The 21,437-nt window shown below is 38.1% G+C and overlaps 1 protein-coding gene across 1 annotated transcript in view; it reads left to right on the top strand.

Moving 5' to 3' along the window:
• The window catches only part of COL25A1 (collagen type XXV alpha 1 chain), a 323,220-nt gene that overhangs the window by 234,731 nt on the left and 67,052 nt on the right, over positions 1–21,437 (top strand). The window contains exons 11-13 of the mRNA XM_074823252.1: positions 7,772–7,798; positions 10,516–10,560; positions 21,146–21,199. Coding sequence (XP_074679353.1) covers positions 7,772–7,798; positions 10,516–10,560; positions 21,146–21,199 — 126 coding nt within the window. The remainder of the gene's footprint in view (positions 1–7,771; positions 7,799–10,515; positions 10,561–21,145; positions 21,200–21,437) is intronic.

Raw genomic sequence — 21,437 nt, 5'->3', positions numbered from 1 at the left:
CTTCCTATGCCATTTGTCTGCTCTTGCTGGTGATAAGGACTCTTAAATACCATAGAAGAGATTTTCTGTTTTATCTTCTAATTTTCAGAATGAATCATAAATGAATTTGTGATTCTTTTCTACCCAAGAGCTAGGATTTCTGTTTGCAGACTATTCGTGAGAACTTAAAGTGAGTTGGTGATGGGAAATATCAAAGGCTGACAGTGACAGACATTTTCAGATTCATAAACTGCAATAGGATAGAAGGTGTGCGTGGGGTGTTTTTGTTTCGAATTTCCATGTGGAAGATTTTTTGGTGCTTTTATGTTTAAAGTATTTTAAACTAGAGCATAGTAATAAAAATTTGGAAGATCAAAATTTGCAGTGTTTTCAGTTCCTTGGAAAAGAAGTAAATTTAAACATGTTCAGTGTATGAATCAACCACTTCTTGTCATTGAAAAAACCCCATAGATTATTTTATCCCCCACAATTGGCTTTAAAGACATATAAGTAATTTTACAGATGTTTTGCATGAGCAGAACACTCCAGAATAACCAGAGAATTCAGGTAAAGGTGTCTCTTTGCAAAAGAAATCTATACTATAATGATCAGCCCAAATGCAAAATCCCTCTGCTTTAAGATATATTGTTTTCCAAACTAGTAGTTTTGTGCTTATACAGTCTTGCTGGGCATGTGTTCAAGAAAATAAGACCTAATGTTACTGCTTTTACTAGTTATTCAGAATAAGGAGGATGTTATTCCAAAGGATATTGCCATGTTGTGAAAGACAGTGGAAAAGTGTAACCTTGCAGTTAAGTCTGCAAAATGTCACATCTTTAAAATGAATCAATATTAATTTTTTCATCTTAGGTAAAATGAACAAAATGAACTCACAGAGACCAAGCAGAACTGACTGGGAAGTGTTGCTGGCTTCAATTCAGCCTTGCAGGCCAATGATTAAGGCCAGATCCTCAGCTGGTGTGAATCTTCATAGCTCCTCCAGGAAATTACTAATTGTGATTTTGTTTTCAATGGCCACAGTTCTGCAGCAGCCTTCTTTGTTTCATTCTGGTAGCATGTTCATAGAAAATTTTGTAAGGTGTTCTTAAGCTGCTTAGCTGCAAAAGTTTGTTAAGAACTCGCAGATGAAATGGAAATTCTCAGCCTTTGCCTCTCACAGAAACTATTCTTTTTTTCCCCCAGTACAATTCCATTGGCCTTAGCTTGCAGCAAATCTCAGGAAAATACTCTATGACATTTTGTAACCTCTGTACTTCAGTAATGGCTGTCACAACAATGACTAAGAGATCGATGATAAGAAGCTCTGGCTGAGCACTAATTAATAGTTATTGCAGCTCTTTTAATGCATTAAGGTAGATAGCATGGGAGGGGGGCACTGCTTAATCGAAAGTTATATGAGGTTTCCCATCATATTTAATCTGTTTTCTTAGCTGGTCGTTCTTTTATCTAGGTGATTCATCAGTACTAAAACATTGCACATTTCAATACTAGCACTCTAGAAATTGCAATCTTTATGAAACACTCCTCAACCATGCAGGAACACATTTTCAGAATTACATTATATGCCCATTACACACAGAAAATGGGATCAGTAGGTAGAACGCAGGCTCCACTGAAATGCAGGTGAATACTTTGTATGAAATCTGTGCTTTCCTCTTCATATACACCAGATAGTTCAGTTTTCCTTAAGTTCTTTATGCCATTAGAGTGGTAAGAAATTGGTTTGTGGGAATAAGGAAGTGATCATCCCCCTGTACTTGGCACTGATAAGGCTGCACCTCAAATACTGTGCTCAGTTTTGGGCCCCTCACTACAAGAAGGACATTGAGGAGCTGGAGCACATCCAAAGAAGGGCAACGAAGCTGATGAAGGATCTAGAGCACAAGTCCTAGGGCTTGTTTAGGATGGAGAAGAGGAGACTGAGGGGAGACCCTTATTGCTCTCTACAACTACCTGAAAGGAGGTTATAGGGAGAGGTGGGTGTCGGTCTCTTCTCCTGAGTAACAAGTGATAGGACAAGAGGAAATGGCTTCAGGTTGCACCAGGGGAGGTTTAGACTGGATATTAGGAAAAATTTCTTCACCAAAAGGATTATTGAGCATTGGAACAGACTGCCCAGGGAAGTGGTGGAGTCACCTTCCCTGGACGTATTTAAAAGACTTGTAGATGTGCCACTTAGGGATGTGGTTTAGGGTGGACTTGGCAGTGTTAGGTTTATGGTTGGACTCGATCTTAAAGGTCTTTTCCAACCTAAATGATTATGATTCTATTCTAAGTGTTTAATGATTCTTATAGGCACCAAAGGGGAAATATATGTTCTCAGGGATAGTCTTGGAACTTCTTTATTTCTTTTGTCCCATAGAAATAGACACAGTACCTCCTAGAGGCCTTCCAGTTACAGTGAGCTTTTACTTTACATAGGCAGTATGGAAGTTTAAAAAAACAGGACTAGTTTTTTTGGTTTTTTTTTTTTTTTGCAAAGCTTTGGAATAGGAGAGTTTTTGTATGACAGTGTATTGCACCATTGTGACCTTTTCTGCTGTATAACTTTTACAGTATACAAAACCATTCATTTTTCGTCATATATTTTTAGGCATTTTCCTATGGTGTTTGTGCTCACTGTCCATGAACTCTGATACCTTGTAAAACAAGTCATTACTGCTGCCCCAGATCTGCAAATTGAAAATGCCCAAACTTCCTATTTCATACATTTCTTTAAATGTTAAGCAACTGAGTGACTAGAAGTTGAATAGAAAAACACCTTGAGAGGCTGTTGCTAATGCATCACACCCTGAGTTACTGTGCTTTGAAACTGCAGCTTTAACCTCTACAGAGCAGAATTATTTCTTGTATTGCAGCTTGCAAGGAACAGAGTAAGCTTAAAAGGAAAATACAATTGTAACATTAGAAGGAAGGTCTAGGAAGAATTCTGGACTCAGAATATTTGTTCTAGCTACCTTTAGGCCAGTCTTTTCAGTGGTTGTTTATTTATTTATTTATTCCAGAGAGTTATTTGTCAAGACCCAACTGAAGCGTCCAACTTCATTCGATCATTACTATGATGCCAAGGTTTGATATGATACAGGCTCTGGAGGTCTGTTGTTTCGGAAAACAATGATTGAAGAATGGCATTCATAGTGGAAAAAATTTACCTTTTAAAAAGACAGTTGCATAAAAGACTTTTATAAACATTCGTTTGTCCTTGGTTACCCAGTTTTCCAAGTGCTTAAGTAACTATCGAATAATTCTCCACCTCCAGAGAAACACAGATAGCAGTTGAATTTCTTTGGAGCAATGCACCTTCTTTTCCATCCTCCTGTTGAGGAGCTGTTTGAATGAGAACCTAATTCAGAGAAGCCCTGCAATAGCTTATCAGAGCTGCCTAGATAGTTTGCTAAATTGCACATGATGGCAAAGGGTTCTTCTGAAGTGTTCATGATATCTGAAGCAGTGAGAACTATTTTTAATTTTTATTATATTTAGTTACCTTTCTATTCTGGCCAACTCTCAAGATCGAAATTTTCAGCCCTCTTAGTTGAAGTTTCTCAGTGAATGTGTGTCAATCTCAAGAAAAGTAATGTAATTTTCAAAAATGCTAAGCAGTGACTTTATCCAAACAGTTTTTATGAGCTTTCAGTGTAATTTTTGAAGCTTAGATGCTCTTTATAAAATGAGGTTTTTAACATTAGTCACCAAGGGCTTAGGAGTACATTCTGAGCATCCCTGCATGGAAACTCTGGCAACTTCCAGTGATATAGGCAAAAGACAAATAGTTACTATCAACATCATCTGCATAGACTATTATAGAGTGATTTGTTGATCACTTACATATATCATGTATATATATATGTAAGCAGGAGGTGAAAGAATTCTATAGCTCTTGTCTTAAAGGCTTTTGTTTTACCTCCTTCATATTCTCAGGGATGATAGTGACAGAGACTGAGTGACAATATATTACCTGTGGTAGTAGATCAAGCCTCCAACTAGTGAAGACTACCGTGTGTTTCGTACATGCCTGGTCACTGCAGAACAGAGGCTTTGGGCTTGAGGGGAATGAGGTGGGGAGCAGTCATAGCAGCTGTCTGCAGTGGGCTGCCTGGATCCAGTGGCAGAAGAGCTATCCAAAGTGAAGTTTAGCTGAACCTGCATTTGAAAAGCATCCCTTTGGTTGTACTAGAGCAACCAGCAGGGCCAGTATACTACTGCAGCTGTTATGGAACACAGAACAATTGAAGAAAACAGAAAGAAAAAACAAAAAACAGTCTCAGGAGTTGATTGGAAACCTTTGTGTATTTTTTGCCTTCTGCTCCTGTCTGAAGACCTACACAGAGATTTTGGTTGCTGGTCTTACTGTCTGATCAAGTGGGCAACACAGCACTGTCCCCAACTTGGTAGAATAATTAGGGGGAAAAATTCTACATGGTCGTATTGAATTTCCTGTATAGATTCTTCTAGAAACTATCAATTATACCTCTGGAAATGAACTTAAGTCTTTGAGGTTTTTTTATTTTATCCCTTCATCTTCCTCTCTTTCTCCCAGGCTGTATTTACTTGCATATTTCTATCTCTCCAGTGTGATTCTGTGCCTTGCTCAGGGAGTGTAGGTAACTCATAGAAAATAGGCACTTTACAGCAATTCTGTAGTTTTTTACTGTTTTTTGAAGTAATTTTCTGTTAGTAATTTAATTTCAGGTTTTCTGTTAAGGTGACTGCTGGCAGACTTATGTGGGAGAGGGATGAGAGCTGTCAATGGATGAGCTGCTAAGTTTCCATTGGCATTGAGCTTCTTTCCCAATGCTAGGGAGCAGTGTTTTAAAGAAAAATTGTTCCTATTCAGCTATGTTTTACAGTCTGAACATTCAAAGGATAAGAAGCACTTGCCATTGTGTGTAAATTGTGAAATGTATCACTTTAGGTAAGCTTTTAATTGCCATTGTTTTCTGAGCATACCATTTCTGAAGGTAGCCGTATTGTTGAGGACTGTTTTTGTCATCGTCGTGGTAGCTCAATGGGCATGAGACACCAGAGTCATTTCCAGTCTGAGTTAAGGCTTAAGTACCAGAAATGAAAAACTGCTAATTGTATAAAATATTTACTGATAAGTAACTGCTGCTTCTTTTCTCTGAATGATTCATTTTAAAGGCACAATAAGAGCAAGACTATGCTGCTATGTAAATATTTTCTTGTTCAGTAACACCTCTGGAGGAGCTGGAATGATGGCAATGATGAGAGGGAAATTCTGGGGAAAGATCTTTTCCTGGAGACATCTGCAATGCCTTGAATTATGTCCATCCCACAGGCTGACAGCTGCAAGCACCAGGCACAAAGTGCTCAACAAAGGAGCACATTTAACAGTTTACTTTGGGGGATAGCATTAGTAAGCGAATGATCACTTTACCTTGAAATGGTAACTTTGTATTGAGGGGTCCCAAATGATAATTTAATATAGCTGAATGTCTTTAGAAGGTTTTATTAGCTTCTTAAGCAGTTAGAAACTGAGGAGGCAATATCCATTCCTTGGACATAAAAGTAACAGGTATGAGCTATGAAGGTAGTCTTCAGTTGTTCTGCATTCAGTCTGGTCTAATGATGGAGGGATTTTTCTAAAGACCTGAAATACCGCCAAAATGCAACTGGTTAATGTGCAAAAGGTCAAGATAACAGATGCCCAGGACGCAGACATTTGGAGCCTATTTTGGTAATGGTGATGTAGGAAAACTCTAGTTTGAACATTAATTTCTTGGAGTTTTTAAGATGTTAGCCAAACTTGCGTCTTTCTCACAGAAGTGGAGGATTCCTGGTTCATCACCTATCATGGTGTCAGGCACTGGAAGAAATTTACTTCCTTCTCTGGAAGAAAGGGAAAAAAACCTGTGGAGTATGATGTTATATCCGTGGTTCCTTACCCAGCATGCAACTGTCGCCTACCAACATCCTCTTGATTTATCTATTTTTTTTCCCCATCTTCAGTTTTCTTGGAGACCGTGGGCAAGCAGTGCTTAAGAAATAGGCTGTTCATTATTTACCACATTCAGTATTACTGGTGTCCTCAGATTCTAGCAAATCTTAGAGTTAGAATTCAAGCACTTACTAAAGAGACGACCTGATCTAAACAGCATTTTTTTGAAATGCAGTGGGTTGGGGGAATTTTTCTCCAGTCTGAAAAAGCAGATCATCAATCTACTCACTGCTCTGTCATCACCAGTGCTGAGTGTTTGGGTATTTTTGCTTCCTTTTGAAGACAAGGGAGCAAACTTGTTACCCTGAACCTCACAGGTGGCTTTCCATTAACAAAATCTGTCCCTACAGTCAAAAGGAGATGCTTACAAGACCCTGGTTCTGCTGAGACATTCAGGCAAAAGTTTCAAGAAGCAACACTGATCTGTGCAAGGTTTTGCAAGGTTTGATGCCCAACCTTAGACATATGAATCCACATCAGTGGATCCAGGCCTCAGAATTACCACACAATCACAGAATTGGAAAAGACCTTGAAGATCATCCAGTCCAACCATCAACCCAACATTAACAGTTCCCAACTACACCATATCCCTCAGCGCTAAGTCGACCCTACTCTTAAACACCTCCAGGGATGGAGACTCCACCACCATTGGAGCTTTTAGCAGTTTAATGTTGCATTGGAGCAATGTTCCAACAAGTCCTGCATCTCCCAACAGTGGAGGATTCTGCCTAACTTCACACCACCTTAAGAATAAAATTGGCCCTGCATTTTGAAGTAGCAGTCCTTCTGTTTTTCTGCATAATTGCAGTTCTGATATCAACCAATTCTTGTTTTATTCTTTCAGCCATTAGAAGGATTTGGATTCTTCAGTTTTGGCTTTTTGTTTTGCACCCTTATGGACTCAGAATTCATCTTGCTTGATATAGCACCAGCACCCACAGATTGCACCAGCACCTATAGTAGGAACATGGGGAAACGAGTGCATAAGAACTGAGGTGGACATGGTCTGGCTTACCGAAACAGACTGTCAAAATGTCAAAGACATGACTGGTTGATCTATTTCTCTGCTGCCTCCCCTCTCCACTGTGGCCACAAACCACCTGGGTACTTCAGAGATGCCAGATGAGAAATGGGTCCTATTAATATCAATGAGATGTGACTCCTGTATGACATTAAATAGTTAAGCTTTCCTGAAGTGAGATACCTCTTCCTGCTTTCTCAGGTCATGGGGACAAAATGCTGATCCTTTACTTCCCAAGAGTATTCTTAATGATTTCTGATGTTAAGTCTTAATGATTTTTCTCTTAACTTGCAAATGATGGCACAGATCATGTGCTGGGTAAGACATAGTCATGTATGCTGATACCTAGAAGGTGAGGAGGTTTTGAGGCTTATGCTTCTCTCTATAGTAAAAATACTTGTTTGCATAAACCTTGTTTTTATGCTGCCGAGCAGATATATTACTGTGGACATGCAACTGGCTGTTAGCTGGTACCAGAAAGAGTAAAACCACAGTCGTCTTAATGCTGACAGATTTGTCAGTATTAGAAGAAACAGATGGGTTGGAAGAGAAAGGATTAGAAGGGAGGAAAATTTGAGTCTTCCAGTTAGTAGTTAGATCAGTTCCAAATGAGAAGAAAAAAGGTCCATTGTGCATTTTGAGCATAAAGTTTTAGTTTTCCTTGATGTATAAAACATCAGCTGGTTTCAGTCCAGTATCAGAATGCTTACACAATAAGACAGTTTTAATTGGTCATTTCAGTTTAAATTGGCTAGAGTTATGATGTTAATTGAATTGTTTTCCCTTTGCAGGGACCTCAAGGGCCTCCAGGACAAAAGGTATAGTATAAACAATAATACTGTGAAAGTGATTATTCCTCCTGGTGCCAAATTGTGAGCAGAAAAGGTGAATGGCATTAGCTACTGTACGGTGCATTGAATTGGTTATTTTAGGCTCTGAATTTTGTTTTTGCAAAATGCAGCCCTATAATGTGAGACATCAGATTTCTCATTTCCCCCATCATAGGAAGTTCAAGCAATGCAGAGCAGACTGTTTTCAATCTGTCTGCTTAACTTTCAGGTGAAAAGGTCACTATAATTTTCTTATTCATGCACTGGTACGACTAGGAAACCAAAGTTAAAACATTGTGAAAGGTGGGGAGATAGAGTTTCTGATTAAATGCATGTCCTTCCTCAAGCAGATCAGTGCCATATGACTAAAAAATTGACCAGCAGAAACAAAGGACATAGGTGTTGCTGATAAATGGTGCTTGGCTGGCAGTGTTCAGGTGGTCTGCCGGTGTCTTCCTGTTCCTTTGGTAACCCGAGACCTGACTTCCTGGGAATGCTTTCAGCATTATTTACACTCATTAAAGCTGACTGCCTCGGTTTGATGGAGTGAGTTTAGGATTTATGGAATTACACCATTAAAGCAGTCCTAGATATATCAGCAGTAATAGCCAGTAAGTGGCACTTTTCCAGCATCTCACCCACGCACCACCAAGGCATTTTCTAGATGATTTCAAAAGATTTAAAAGTTGTATGGAAGGTATTTAATAAAACAGGCTTAATTGGTATAAAGAAAAAAAGAAAGAGGAAAGGAGTAAGTAACATTAGCATATGTGAGAAGTGTTTTTCTTCTTCTCAGATAATATTCTTTAAGGTGATGGTTTGCTTGCATCTGTTCAAATGGAACTTTTTGAACAAATGAAAGAAAAACCTGCTGATATGTAAAAATGTAATCCCAAATCATATAAATTGGTGGAATTTTGTCAGCTGTGAGCTGCACACAGTTTATAGGCTGAAGGAGAGGACTAGCCTTCATGTTTGGCAATGCATGAATGAGGCATTCTAAAGCTGTACTGATGTCTAAGTTGTCATTATAAAATTATACTGTAAGACTTAGGGAGGAGGGTATTTTACATGTACAGCATCAACAAAACCCATGAGCTTTTGAATATCTGATAAACTTCTGCTTAGCATGGTAGAATCACCTTTATTTACACTTTCCAACGTGTGTAATAAGAAAAATTAACAGCTATAGAAGACTGTCATTTAGAGGAGGAACTGTTATAAATAGGAGAGTTTATTGAGGCTAATGGTTTAATGCCCTCCTGAGCTTTGTCTTCTAGTTTTCTGGAAAAATTATACAAAGATGTGAAAATGGATACTAGGGTCCCTTTGCAATGGCTAGCAATCACAACCATGCATCCAGCAAAAAGAGGCAACAGGAATGCCAAAGTGGAAGCTTTGGAAGTAAGGGGAGAGCATTCTGGGTCATGAAGATACACTGGGATGCCAGTGTATTATTGCTTACTGATTTGCAGCTCTGTTATGAACTGGAGCTTCCTGGGCATTCAGATGTTGGAGGTTTTTTCAGACCCTCATGAGTTGCTTCCTTTTCTTGTTTCACAGGATTTCTCAACTCTATTAATTGACAAACATGCACCAATTTTGGATGCGTTCCCTTTGGGTGTTGGTGCCCTTTGACTAAACCATTTCTAGTGAAACCTTTAACCAATATGAATAGAGGGGGAAATGTAATGCATTGATTCTTGGGACAGAGAGAAAAGGGCATGAAGGGTTTCACCGAGTGCTTATTTTGTTTTAAGGGTCCTGGTGAACTTCATATTTCACTGTTGACAAAGACAGTGTCCTTTTCCAGTCCAGTGGCCTCTTTTTAGGGTGTCAACCTTTTGAACAGCTATCACTTTTTTGTATCCTGTTAAGGTGCTTATAAATGAAAACTGAAAAGAATGCTGTCAGTTTCCTTGCTGAGCAACACCATTATTATATAAAAAGAGGAGAATGCTGTGTAAGCACATGCAGTTTTCCTGCTTTCCTCATGCCTCAGGTTTTCACTGAACAGCGCTACCAACAGTTGCACAAGTTCCTTCAGGAAAATTGTCCATCATACAGAAACGTACAGTTTGAGAGCTTTGTGGAAAGATGCCTCCGATGTTACAAGTCAATGCTAATATTTTGCTTCCCTTCTTTGTCTGCTCCTTGTGTTTGGCCTGTGTTGGCTTTTAAAATTTGGTTGCAGTAATACTGATGCAATTTAAAAGGGTGTCTGTAATTTGCACTGTCAGGCTGAATTGTTGCAGATTATCTCTTAAAAGCCTTAAAATAGATTGGCACTACCAGTTATTGAGCTTGAAGCATTAATAGCTTTGTTCAGGTGCTAAGTTTGATTGTGTAGGATCAGTCTCAAAATTTATCAAGAGCATTAAATGGACTTGCATTTTAATTCTTACATTTCTTGTGAAGCATCCACAACATTATAAAGCAACCATCAGCCTGAAGCTTGTTTCTGGAAGAGGCCATACAGTGAGACAGTCATTAAAATGTACAACAGGAGAACATGTCTAATTAGTATAAATTCTCAACTGAAAAGAGATCTCAGCTTGGATTAGTTCTTGAAAAATTAGTTTTTGAATATTTTATTGCAGTTACCATAAGCAAGCATTCACCATAATTTCTGAGTACTGTATTAAGAGATGAAAGGTTTCATGACCTGTTTAATTTGCTAAACATCCGCGTCTGTTTCCCACCAGGGTTCTGTCGGAGTGCCTGGTGTTCCAGGGAGAGACGGACAAGTGGTGAGTTCACTGACTTTGTCAGCACTGCCATTATTTATGTAGTTGATTAAAGCTACTTAGAGCTTGTTCACATGAGCAATATGCAACCTTCCATCCAGAGCTGTGGTTTCAAATTGGCTTTATGGGAAAGACTGTACAATCTGGTTTGTGCTCTGAAGTAATTTTTTTCTAGTTTTACTTGAACAGGCAACAAATGTAATTAATTAAGCTGAAAGTCTGATGTCCAAATTTGATGATGACTGATAGGTTCCAGAGAGAAATTCGTATTAGTCGTGTGCAACTTTAGACAGTATATTTACAAACTAAGTTTTTCTGCAGATTTTTTTTTCTTTTTGTTAACTCAGTCCCATGATGCAAACACTTATGTTTATATTGGGTATGTATACAGTGCCAATACATTGTTAATACAACCTATAAATAGAGAATAAAAAGAGGCTGGAGACACAGGTGGAGAATAATGTGAAATTGAAGTTGGGAACAAAAATGCAGAGAAATAAATCAAACAGAAATATTCTTGAACACAACAGGGAGTAAATGCTAACTCGGGCAAGTCAGTGTCATCTTTCAGTGCCATCACCAAGCTAACTCATAGTTCAGAACAGCCCTCCATAAGGAGAGGTCGCAGTAAAGCAACAGGGCTGTTTCACAGCACTGCAATGGTTTGTTGGCAAATCTGGGTGGTGAAGTTTAAATAATATCCCTCTCTGACTGTAAACAGTATTATCCATCTGTTGTTCTCACAAGCACTAACATTCCTAGTGAACTTCAAAAACACTTGCAGGGAATACCAAAAGGAAAATGTATGATATAGGTTGTTCACCATGTTTAAGGAACAGTAGATGGTAGTGTATAAGGATCATATTATACAATCCCTTCTGCCTTCCTCCCCAAGAGCCCTAGGAATAAAAGCACTAAGATGTTTCAAATAATTTAATTTTAATTCCTCTTTCCTTAAAAAAGGATGTATTGTTTCTAATAGCATAATAAACAGTATTAGACCCGTGTTTTGACAGTGATTATAAGAAATGATGTAATAATCAGTTATTTCACTTTAGTGATAGTGATAATGGTGGAAACCTATTTTTAAAATGTTCAGAGTATTGTGACTACTGTGGAACAACAAAAAAATATTTAGAATTAGCTATATATAGCACACAAGAAATTATAAGAAAATATTATGAAACAAATTTGTATTAAGACCTGAGATTTTTTCTTTCATATTTTATAGCTGCATTCAACTGCAATATGAATGGTACTTGCCACCACAGATGCTGTTTCTGTACATTATTCAAGTAATTTTTGTGACCAAAATATGAGTGAAAAGCCAGTGAAGACACACTTTGTAACATGATTTTCTTTGGATGTGCAGGAAGATGTAAGAAGACTGGACAGGGTGAAGTTGCAAACCACATTGAATAGAATAGAACTGATGATTCACATTTTATCCAAGAGCTTTACTTTTAATAGCATCATCACACAAACTAGCCAGAAATCTTCACTCAGATGAGCACAAAAAATGGATGTTGATGAAATAAGTCAAATGTGTCAAATGTGCAAAACTTATCTGATTATTAAAGTGTCATTTTGGGAGGTGTGGAATTTTTTTTAAGCTGTATTGGCAAGGTTGTTGTATGTCTATTTTTAGGAGACCACATACCTGCAGTCATGTTTCATGGGGAAGAAAAGAAATATGCAGTTGCCTTTGATTAAGGGAAAATGCAAACACATCTTTAAATGCTGTTTATCAACTTTAAATTGTGCTTTAAAAACAACTAACATTTTCAATTTATGGTTTTATACTTATTTGATTTATTTCAATGTTTACAGTATCTAAAAATTTGAAGACCTTCTTAAATTATTGCCACTTTCATAAAGATGTCAGCATATTTTCAGTGTAGCTGGACTATGTTACTTTTGACCTTTAAGAAAAAAAAAAATTAAATAAAATCTAGATACCAGAACAAAAACCATGCAGATAAAAATTAAATGTGGTGACGTTCTTTTGTTTGTTTTCACAATTGTTGGTTGATATTGACTAGCAAGCACTTCCTTATGTGCAGAAATTACATGATTTTCATACAATACTAAGCACATGAAAGTTGAATGTTGATATCTCTCTTAATAAATAGATAACAAATTCTGCTAGCTTGGAAAGCGTGATAGAAATAAAGTTGAACTGAAGCAGTGTTTATTTAAAGTTAGAAAGTATAGTGCAGCCTAGGACTCCCATGCTAATATTATGCTACCAAAAGGTCCATTCTTCCAATTTCTATGAAAAAACAGATTCTCAGTGCAGTGTGACACAGAAGATATTGTTGAATGAAGACCAGGGTAGTAGTTTTAAGAGTTGCGCTGTACTGTGAGCTGGCTGCTGACACTCTTGGCTTTGCTCATACAGATTCATGTTGATTTGCAGAATAGCTGGACTTGACTTGAATGTGTGATGCAAGTCGTCCCCTTTTTAGAAGTTATGTAGTTAAAAGGCCTTTACAAAAGCCTTACTGTTTTGGTAGCCTTTTCATCAGTGAGCTCTCTCTGTCAAACAACAGCATGTGCAGTGCACTAAGTTCCAAGTTAATATTTTTTCTTAGTTTAAAAGGCAGTGAGTGTTAAGCACATGCTTAAAATTAAGTGTGTGTGTGAATGCTTTTCTCATCTGGACAATGAAATATTTTTTCAGCCGATGAATGTCAGCAGTGAATTAGTTTTGCTCTCTCCTTAAGCAGTTGAATAATAAGAGTTAGGTCATCTCCATCTTATATGTGTCTGTAATTTTCGTCTTCCTTTCCCTTCACTTCTTCTTTAATTGAAATAGTGGATTATGGGAGACGATTGACAAGTCTGACCAATAGGTCTGGGAATGAGATCATAAATTGTGAGTGCACTTAGAACAATTTTCTAATCCCTTAACATATGAACCACTTCTCTTAGACAATCTCTAGATATTAGGGTAAGTGTAGTTTTACACAACCCAAATGTTTTTGCAGGACTGTTAACCAGTAGATTTTTCTTGTTTTAAGAGCGGTAGCAAAATCATTTCCATAAAAACTTCACACATTTTTCTTTTAGGCCAAATCCCATGAAACATTACAGGTACTCTTGCAAGGACATTTACATTCTTTTTTTGTTCCTACATTTGGGAAACTATAGCCACACTGCTTATCTTGTTAAGAACAGTAACTGGAAGGAAGCTGCAGCTAGAGAGAGTATTCTCCCTGGGATGGACAAAAACCTTCTGAGATAGCAAGGAGAGTCTTTCTGAGTGCTCCCTTCCCTTTGCATTCCCTTGTGCAATCCACCTGTAGCAGGTTGCTTCCTAGCAAGATGCTATGGGAGATAATCTTCCCTTTCTTGATCCCTGGCAAAAGGTCCTCAAGCACTCAAATAGTACAAAAAAGGATACCTGCATGGAGATATGAGGTTGCAGTGATCTAGGGATATCAGGTCCCTACATTAATCACGTTGAAAGGGCCACAAAGGAGTTCTTGGAAAGTTCTTGAAAACTTGGAGAGTTCTTGAAAACTGTGCAAGTATAGGATACATATCTGGTATTTGTTAAGTGGTACGGATTTGTTAAGGACTCCCAGTGACTACAGTAACAACACAAGGAGAAAACAGGAGGTTCCATAAGTAAGGATTGCATTTGTCCTGAAGGAACCTAGTTTCTGGATTCTGTGCAACTAACCCTGTTTTAAATATGTTTTTGTCTGGAGTGCATAAACCCCTCACTCTATACTTCTGTGAAATGCTTTTTCTTATGTAGTACTTGGTATTTTGGGGTTTTTGTAAGGGTGTATTGAGAACAAAATGTGTGATCAGGATAGGTCCCTTCATTTCAGATGGTTCCAGTAGTTTGACAGTAGCAATTTGATAAACCTCAGAAGAATTTCTGTTCTTATCAGTAGATTTAGAGTCTGGGTGTGCACATTTCTTACTGCTTTCTTCATGCTTCTTATTACTCTAATTTACATGTATTTCCCCATCAGTACATACTGTACTATGTAGGGGACACATTTTGAAAATAGTATTATCTCATTTCTTTAGAGAAATGAGGAAGGGTATGCGTGTACTAACATTTTTTCAAATAAAGAATTATAAAGGAAGGAAATTTCATTAAATGTAGTTCACAAATTCTCAGACAGGTTTGCAGGCCAGCTGAGTCTTGTTGAAGAGTCTTTCCAGTTAATTTCAGATGGTGAGTGGGCCAGGAGAGATTTCCAGTGATTAAACAAACAATTTTAAGTTACTTTTGAGGGGGGTGAAAAGCAAGTTGAAAGGAGGTAATTCAACCCTGGTTTGAAATGGAAATCACAGTAACATGTCTGAAAAACCTCTTTTTTTCCCTTCTGTCCTCGTTTATGTATTTTAGAGTAAAATTAGACTGGATTAGGTTTGGGGGCCTCTTGTATTTCCTTATCCTTAAAATTGATTACATTCTAGTGACTGAAAAATATAGCAATACTGACAGCCTTTCTTCTCAGGGCGAGGTGGATATCAACCAGCTGGTGTGGACAGAGTTATGAATCTCACCAAAACAAAACCTATTTCAGAACAGCAGCCTCTAGGCTGTTTCTCTGTTACAAACAAGAAAAGCTGGGGCCTCCAGCCACATTATTTTTAGCTGATTAATTCTGGATATGAAGGTATATGTCTCCAGGGCACAGAGCACTCCAGTAAGGAGAAGCATGCTTTCAACTGCCTTGACTCCTTTGATATGGACTCTAGTGGGTAATACATTTTCAGACCTGCTCTGAAGTAGGTTTTATGAGTTCATATTGACAGATTTTTCTTGTATTAGCAGCAGAGCCCAAGCAGTGCTCTACACATTTAAGTGCTCATCAAATTCAGATTCACTTCAGTGTAAGCATTAAGATTGACCCTACCATGAGAGTATCTGAGGAAATTACTACACCTATTTATTGACCAGTGTGCTGAAGGATGTTCTTTGCCCAGGAAAGATGGAGACAGTCCATCAATGTTAATATAATTATACAGTTAATATAGTTATACAGTTAATATAGACTCCAGAGTGCCAGGTCTTGGGCCAGGGTTTCCTGGTGTGTTGTCCAAAGGAACATCCTTCTGGTTATTCCTTGAATTATCTGAAACTCCTGAATTGAATGGCTGAGTTGGGTGTATTCTTGGCATGTTAGCATTTTGTTTGCCCTGGTAATTGATATTAATTGGAAGAAAAATCCAAATATTTCTGGGTCTCAGAGCATTTTGTGGAAGCCACTTCTGGGAATTAACAGAAGGTTTTGAATAGCTGATGGTGACTCTTCCAGTCATGCCTTGACATTGTAGTTTGCTGATGGAACAGTCTTCTTTCTAATTCATTGCAGTAGTGACAGTAACTCAGTTTGTTAGAGTGCTGCTACTTTTGAGGAACCAAAGTTCCTGTCCTCCCATCAGGGCATTTGGGGTTAACATGTGGAACTTAATTGGTGTTAATGGCAGCTCCTCATCCACAGGTGAGCTCCTGTAACATGCTAAAGACTTTCCTGTTACTGACAGCAAACACAGTATTGCAGCGTATCTGTTTGAAAATGCACCGTCATTATTCCACTGGTAGGGACCCTGCAATTTCTCTATAGCATATAAACAATAGCAAAAAAACCCTACTGTGTGTGTCTTCTGTGTAAATGGTCATCAAATAAATTACTGGAACATTTATGCTCCTGCTGAGTTAAGCTGCTTGATTTTGGGTGAGTGAAAGAACAATAGCATATTTGCTGGAAAATTTTAATTCCACCATTCTGAGACCATTTGTGAATTCAGCAAACTGGATCTGAATAAATTTGGATGCTGGTGGTGAATAACTGGGAACTTAAATGCTTACAAAGCTCCTAGTGGAAGTGTCCTTTTCTGCAGCAGACAAGAGGCTAGAGAATTACCTTCTAGTACTACATAGTTTTTACATGAAATTTGGGAAAATTAAGCTTTTCTAGCATTTTCTAATATTTTATAGTCTATTTGTGTAGTAGGTCATGTCATGAAGACAGAATCCTTCTTTTGGGGTTGGTCCAGTTACTCAAAGGCAAGAAAAAACTAATTTATATGAAACAGAAGTCAAAGGCTACCTAAAGAGTATTTCTGATGCAGTATTTGCAGGTTTACCAGTTTGTGGCATGACATTTGTGCATCTGGTAGTTTTGTTACTTCTTTTACAAGTACAGCAAAACCTTGATAGATAGTATATTCAGATGCTGGTACCACAACATCCCACTAGATTATTTCTCTGTCAATCATGGTGTCAGTTAAGCCCCATGTTGCTGAGGAAGTATGTGGAAATGATGGCTCATGTCAGTGCCAGTAGGGAGAATTTGTTTTTGTTATGGTGTATCACGGTTGTTCCACATGATGTTCATTGCACAACACAGCTTCTGTGGTGTGGTCTAGCTGAGAATAATAATGCAGAAGTGCAGAAAGGGCTAGTGACAATTCCTTTAAACTAAGTACTGAGACATTTCACAGCTCCCCACAGCATCTTCCCCACAGCCCATCCCTTTCAGGGAAGAGTTCCAAGGGGATGCTCAGAGGGTAGCTTCAAACAATTTCTCTGGGCCTTGCATCTTTTTCTTCTGTGAGGATGCAGTGTAGCCCTCATTATAATTTTAACTGGGATCATGGGTTGTGGCTTACAGAAGCACTAGAAGGTTTTAGAACATGTTACATCTTAGTGATTCCAGTTCCTCTGTCTCCGAGTGATGATTTCTCAGGAGTTCATGACTGCAGAAAGGCAATCTATGATCTAGAAGCAGATGTACTATAGACAAAATTACTCTTTAAATGGGAAAAAACCAGTGCTGAGGCCACTCTTGGATTATTGTGTCCAGTTGTGGGCTCCTCAGTACAAGAGAGACATGGACATACTAGAGTCAAGCAAAGGGCCTCAAAGATGAGTAAGGGACTGGAGCATCTCCTTATGAGGAAAGACTGAGAGAGCTGAGGCTGTTCAGCCTAGAGAAGAGAAAGCTCAGGGGGAATCTCATCAGTGTGGTTAAACACCAGAAATGAAGGTGAAAAGAGGATGGGCCCAAGCACTTTTCAGTGGTGCCCAGTGACAGGACCAGAGGCAGTAGGCACAAACTGAAACACAGGAGGTTCCCTCTGAAGAGCAGGAAACACTTTTTTTACTATGGGGCTGACTGAGCACTGACACAGGTTGCCCAGGGATGCTGTAGAGTCTCCATCCTTGGAGATATTTAAAAGCCATCTGGACATGGTCCTGGACATGCAACTCTATGTGACCCTGCTTGAGCAGAGAGAGTTGGACCAGGTGATCTCCAGAAGTGCCTTCCAACCTCATCCATTCTGTGGTTCTGCAAAAGAAAACAAACAAAAAAAAGAAATGCTGCCTCAATTTGAAAGCTAGATGATGTGCAGAAGGCAATTGTTTCTGCAGCCTAACACCTTTTCTGTCAGTGCTATTAAAGAGAGACTGCAATATGAGTCAGGAAAGACATTAGCCATGGCCTGGTGAACATAAAAAATATGTGAGATTAAGGATCTACTTTTATAGCTTCTTTCATTTTACCAAGTAGAAAAGCAGTCTGATTGAAATTATTGCATCAGATGACATTGTTGAATGTCTAGTTTTCCCTTGCATGCATCACTCCTTTGAACAGCAGTGTAACTGTCTTCAGCCTTTTAAGGGGCAGCTGTAATTTTTGTTCATCTCCAAAAACTAACCTGTGGGGCTGAATTGTACTCATACAGCATTTTGCACTCCAGTTTTAATGTATGCTTTGATTAATAAGTAAATAAATAAACTCAATGGAAGGAAAGTAATTAACTATATTTCCTAACAGAAGTATTTTAAATTATTTTCATACCAAGAATCAATATCAGGTTTTGAGACCAATATTCCTAAAATAACACAGTATTTTAGTGTATAGCAAGGGAAGAGCTATCAATCTCCTTGCATTCAAAATGTTAGCGGCTGTTTTTGCTTCATAACTACTTTTGGAATTTCCTAGCCGATGGGGAGATCTATCAAGGTTTTGCTCATTTTTGGGTTGGGGGGTGTGTGTGTGGTTTTTTTGTTTGTTTGGGTTTCTTTAAAAGTTAGCCTTTAATGGAATTGTTAAAAAATCTATACATAAAGCCAGACTGCCATGCCTACAAGACATGCAGTATGAAAAAGTGAGGCTCCCTGGCACAAAGCTTGTTTCGCTGTGCACTGGAAATGTTCACCAGGGGTAGGATATAGCGTAGCTTATGTGCTTCACATTTTTATTTCGTCTTATTACTCCCTGATTCCTTGTTTGCACAAGCAAATAGGGTTCTAAAATAGGGAAAGGAATATTGTAGGTTTGACAGAAAATTATTTTAGCGCCTGTTCTTCTGGCCATTAGAAACAGAAGGATAATCACTTCAAAAGCATAAAGCCACAAGGTCATTTCTGTGCTGTCCTTCTAGGTTTGCCTTAATCTTTCCCATGCCCAGAGCTAATTTCTGCTGTGCTAATGCCTGTGACTAGTACTGTCAGTGCCAGAAATGTAGTATTGGCTGTAGGAAAGTCACATAAAGGTCAGAAATGAGACTGTTGGTATGAATAGGGATTTACTATGACTAGGGGACAGCCTGAGGTTTTCACTTTTTTCCGTAGAAAATAAAATAATTCTTTTGTCCCATTTCGTCTTTTCATCACAGTAGCAGCTCTCTGCATTCATAGCACTGATATGTAAACCTGGAAGGAAAGTGCAAGCTTGGGAATTCAACCCTTTGATTAGAGATTTAAGCCTCTGAACGTGTCAGCCGACAGCAGCTGTTTTAAAATGAAGGGGACAGAAACAAACTTGTTTGGGGTGTGGGGATGAGGAGAAACAAGTGCATATTCATTGGTCCCTTCTGCTTCATTTTGTCAGCTGGCAGTTTTCTCCAAGTGCCTTTTAGGTCAATCCTTTAGAACACTTACTCCTAATTCCCAACAGTTTCAAATCCCGACCACTAATATATCAAATGCCTGTGCTACTATATCAGCCCTAGAGCTACTGTAGTACAAAGAAGCCTTGAAAAAGGGCTGACTCAAATGGCTATTTAACTCCCTGTGAGTTTAATGGTACTTAACACTTTTCCTCTGGCTTGGAAAATACCTCACTAAAGTTTCCCTAGAACCTCGATGCTTTTGGTTTATATTTTGAAATAATCCAACTCTTGATGAAATTAAAATGTAATTGATGATCCTGTTAGCTAATTTAGAAATAGAATGGAACCTGCTTTCATGGATAACTGGAGTTTTATTACATCTATGACTAAGATATGACTGTGGAAGTAAGAAAAAGAGAAGTCCTTTCTTAATGGAAGGCTTTTATGGAGGATTGGAAGATACTTGTGTTTGGAATAAGCCTTTTTCTTAACTTCTGTGTAACTTTTGAGTAGAGGGTTGGCTCATCATGTCTACTAAGTTTGAATGCTGTATGAAAATTGTCCACTGAGTTTCTGATATCAATTACTGTTTCTAATTTGATTACTATGTTAGCTATTGTATGTAACTTTTACACATTTTTATACATTTACTTAGCAAAGGGCTTTAGAAGAACCTAGTTGCAGGCTTTTTCAAATCTTATTTTGGATGTTATTTTAACGTGCTTCGCCACCCCAGAAGTGCAAGGCAGTTACGTACGTGAGCGTTACCAAAAAGGATAGGTATTTCTTGTGAAACTGAGACATCTGCAGAAGGTTTTACATAATTAGCCATCACCCTTAGTTGTTTTACAATGAAGTCTAACCATTGCTTTATCATTTTACCTAAAATAAATAATATCTGCGGTTTTTTCCATAAATCTGGGAAATAAAGACTAGGAAATATCTTTAAGTGTTTGTTTTGGGTTTTATGTTTGTTTATTTAATTGGGGTTTTTGTTTTTAAATTTGGGGGAAAAAAAGAAGTTCTCAAATAATTGTTGTTTGTTGATTGACTTACGAAGATTATTTATGACTCCTTGAACTGTGAAAGAATATATATACTATACATAAACCATACCCAAAGTTTGGAACATTGTTGCTGAAAATTTTCAAATCTTTTAAATCTACTTTTCAGCCAGTAGCATGAGTGTGAAAAATGGACAGTAAGGTATACTAAAAAAATTAAAAAGCTGGCTGTTCTTCCAAACTCTTCAATTTCTGGAACAGGCCCTTCTCATTTTTCTTCATTATCTGCCTTCTATATGAGACCAGGAGTACAAATGTCAAAATCATTTAAGATAAGACTTTCTTGCAGTATTCCTAGGTTGTAAAGAAGAGGAAAGCATTGCAGTCTTGCTGGCAAGACTATGCTCTTAAGGTTAATTGGCCAGCTTTTCAGAATCAGAAGTTGCAGTTCTGTTTTCTATTTGGTTTGACATCTGTGTATTTCCACCACCTTCAGCAGAATTATTTCTTACCTATACAGGATTTTATTAGAGTTAATCCACCCTAACTGATGAAATAAGGCATCTTAGTGCGCAACTGTAGAGTACATATTCAGAGAGTCTTTTTAAATTTTGTTTGTCATTCCTTACCCAATATGAGACAGGAGGGGAAATGCTGTTAATATACTTCATGTCTTTCTTAACCCCATCTTTTGTTTGCTTTGCCTTTAGGGTGAACCTGGTTTGCCTGGCATAGTGGGGGAGAAGGGAGCAGCAGGGCTTAAGGTTGGTATTGAAAATGGATTAAAAACAGAAGCACACAGTACGTGAGTGCATGTATAGATGACAGTCATGCTTTCCAAATTGGGTTTATATTCTGACTGGCTTTTAATGATCTGATCTCTCCAGTGATCAGTGCTGTAAGAGGCTTTACACATTTCACCATAAAGAAGCATATTCTTCTGCTGTGCATGTATAATTCCAGTCAGTGGCACTGACGCATATGCATCCACTGCCAAGTGAA

This window comes from Strix aluco, chromosome 4 (genome assembly GCF_031877795.1).
Source record: "Strix aluco isolate bStrAlu1 chromosome 4, bStrAlu1.hap1, whole genome shotgun sequence".
NCBI classification, from domain to species: Eukaryota; Metazoa; Chordata; class Aves; order Strigiformes; family Strigidae; genus Strix; species Strix aluco.
The sequence above is the reverse complement of the archived record's forward strand: the minus strand, read 5'-3'. Positions and strand labels throughout refer to the sequence as shown.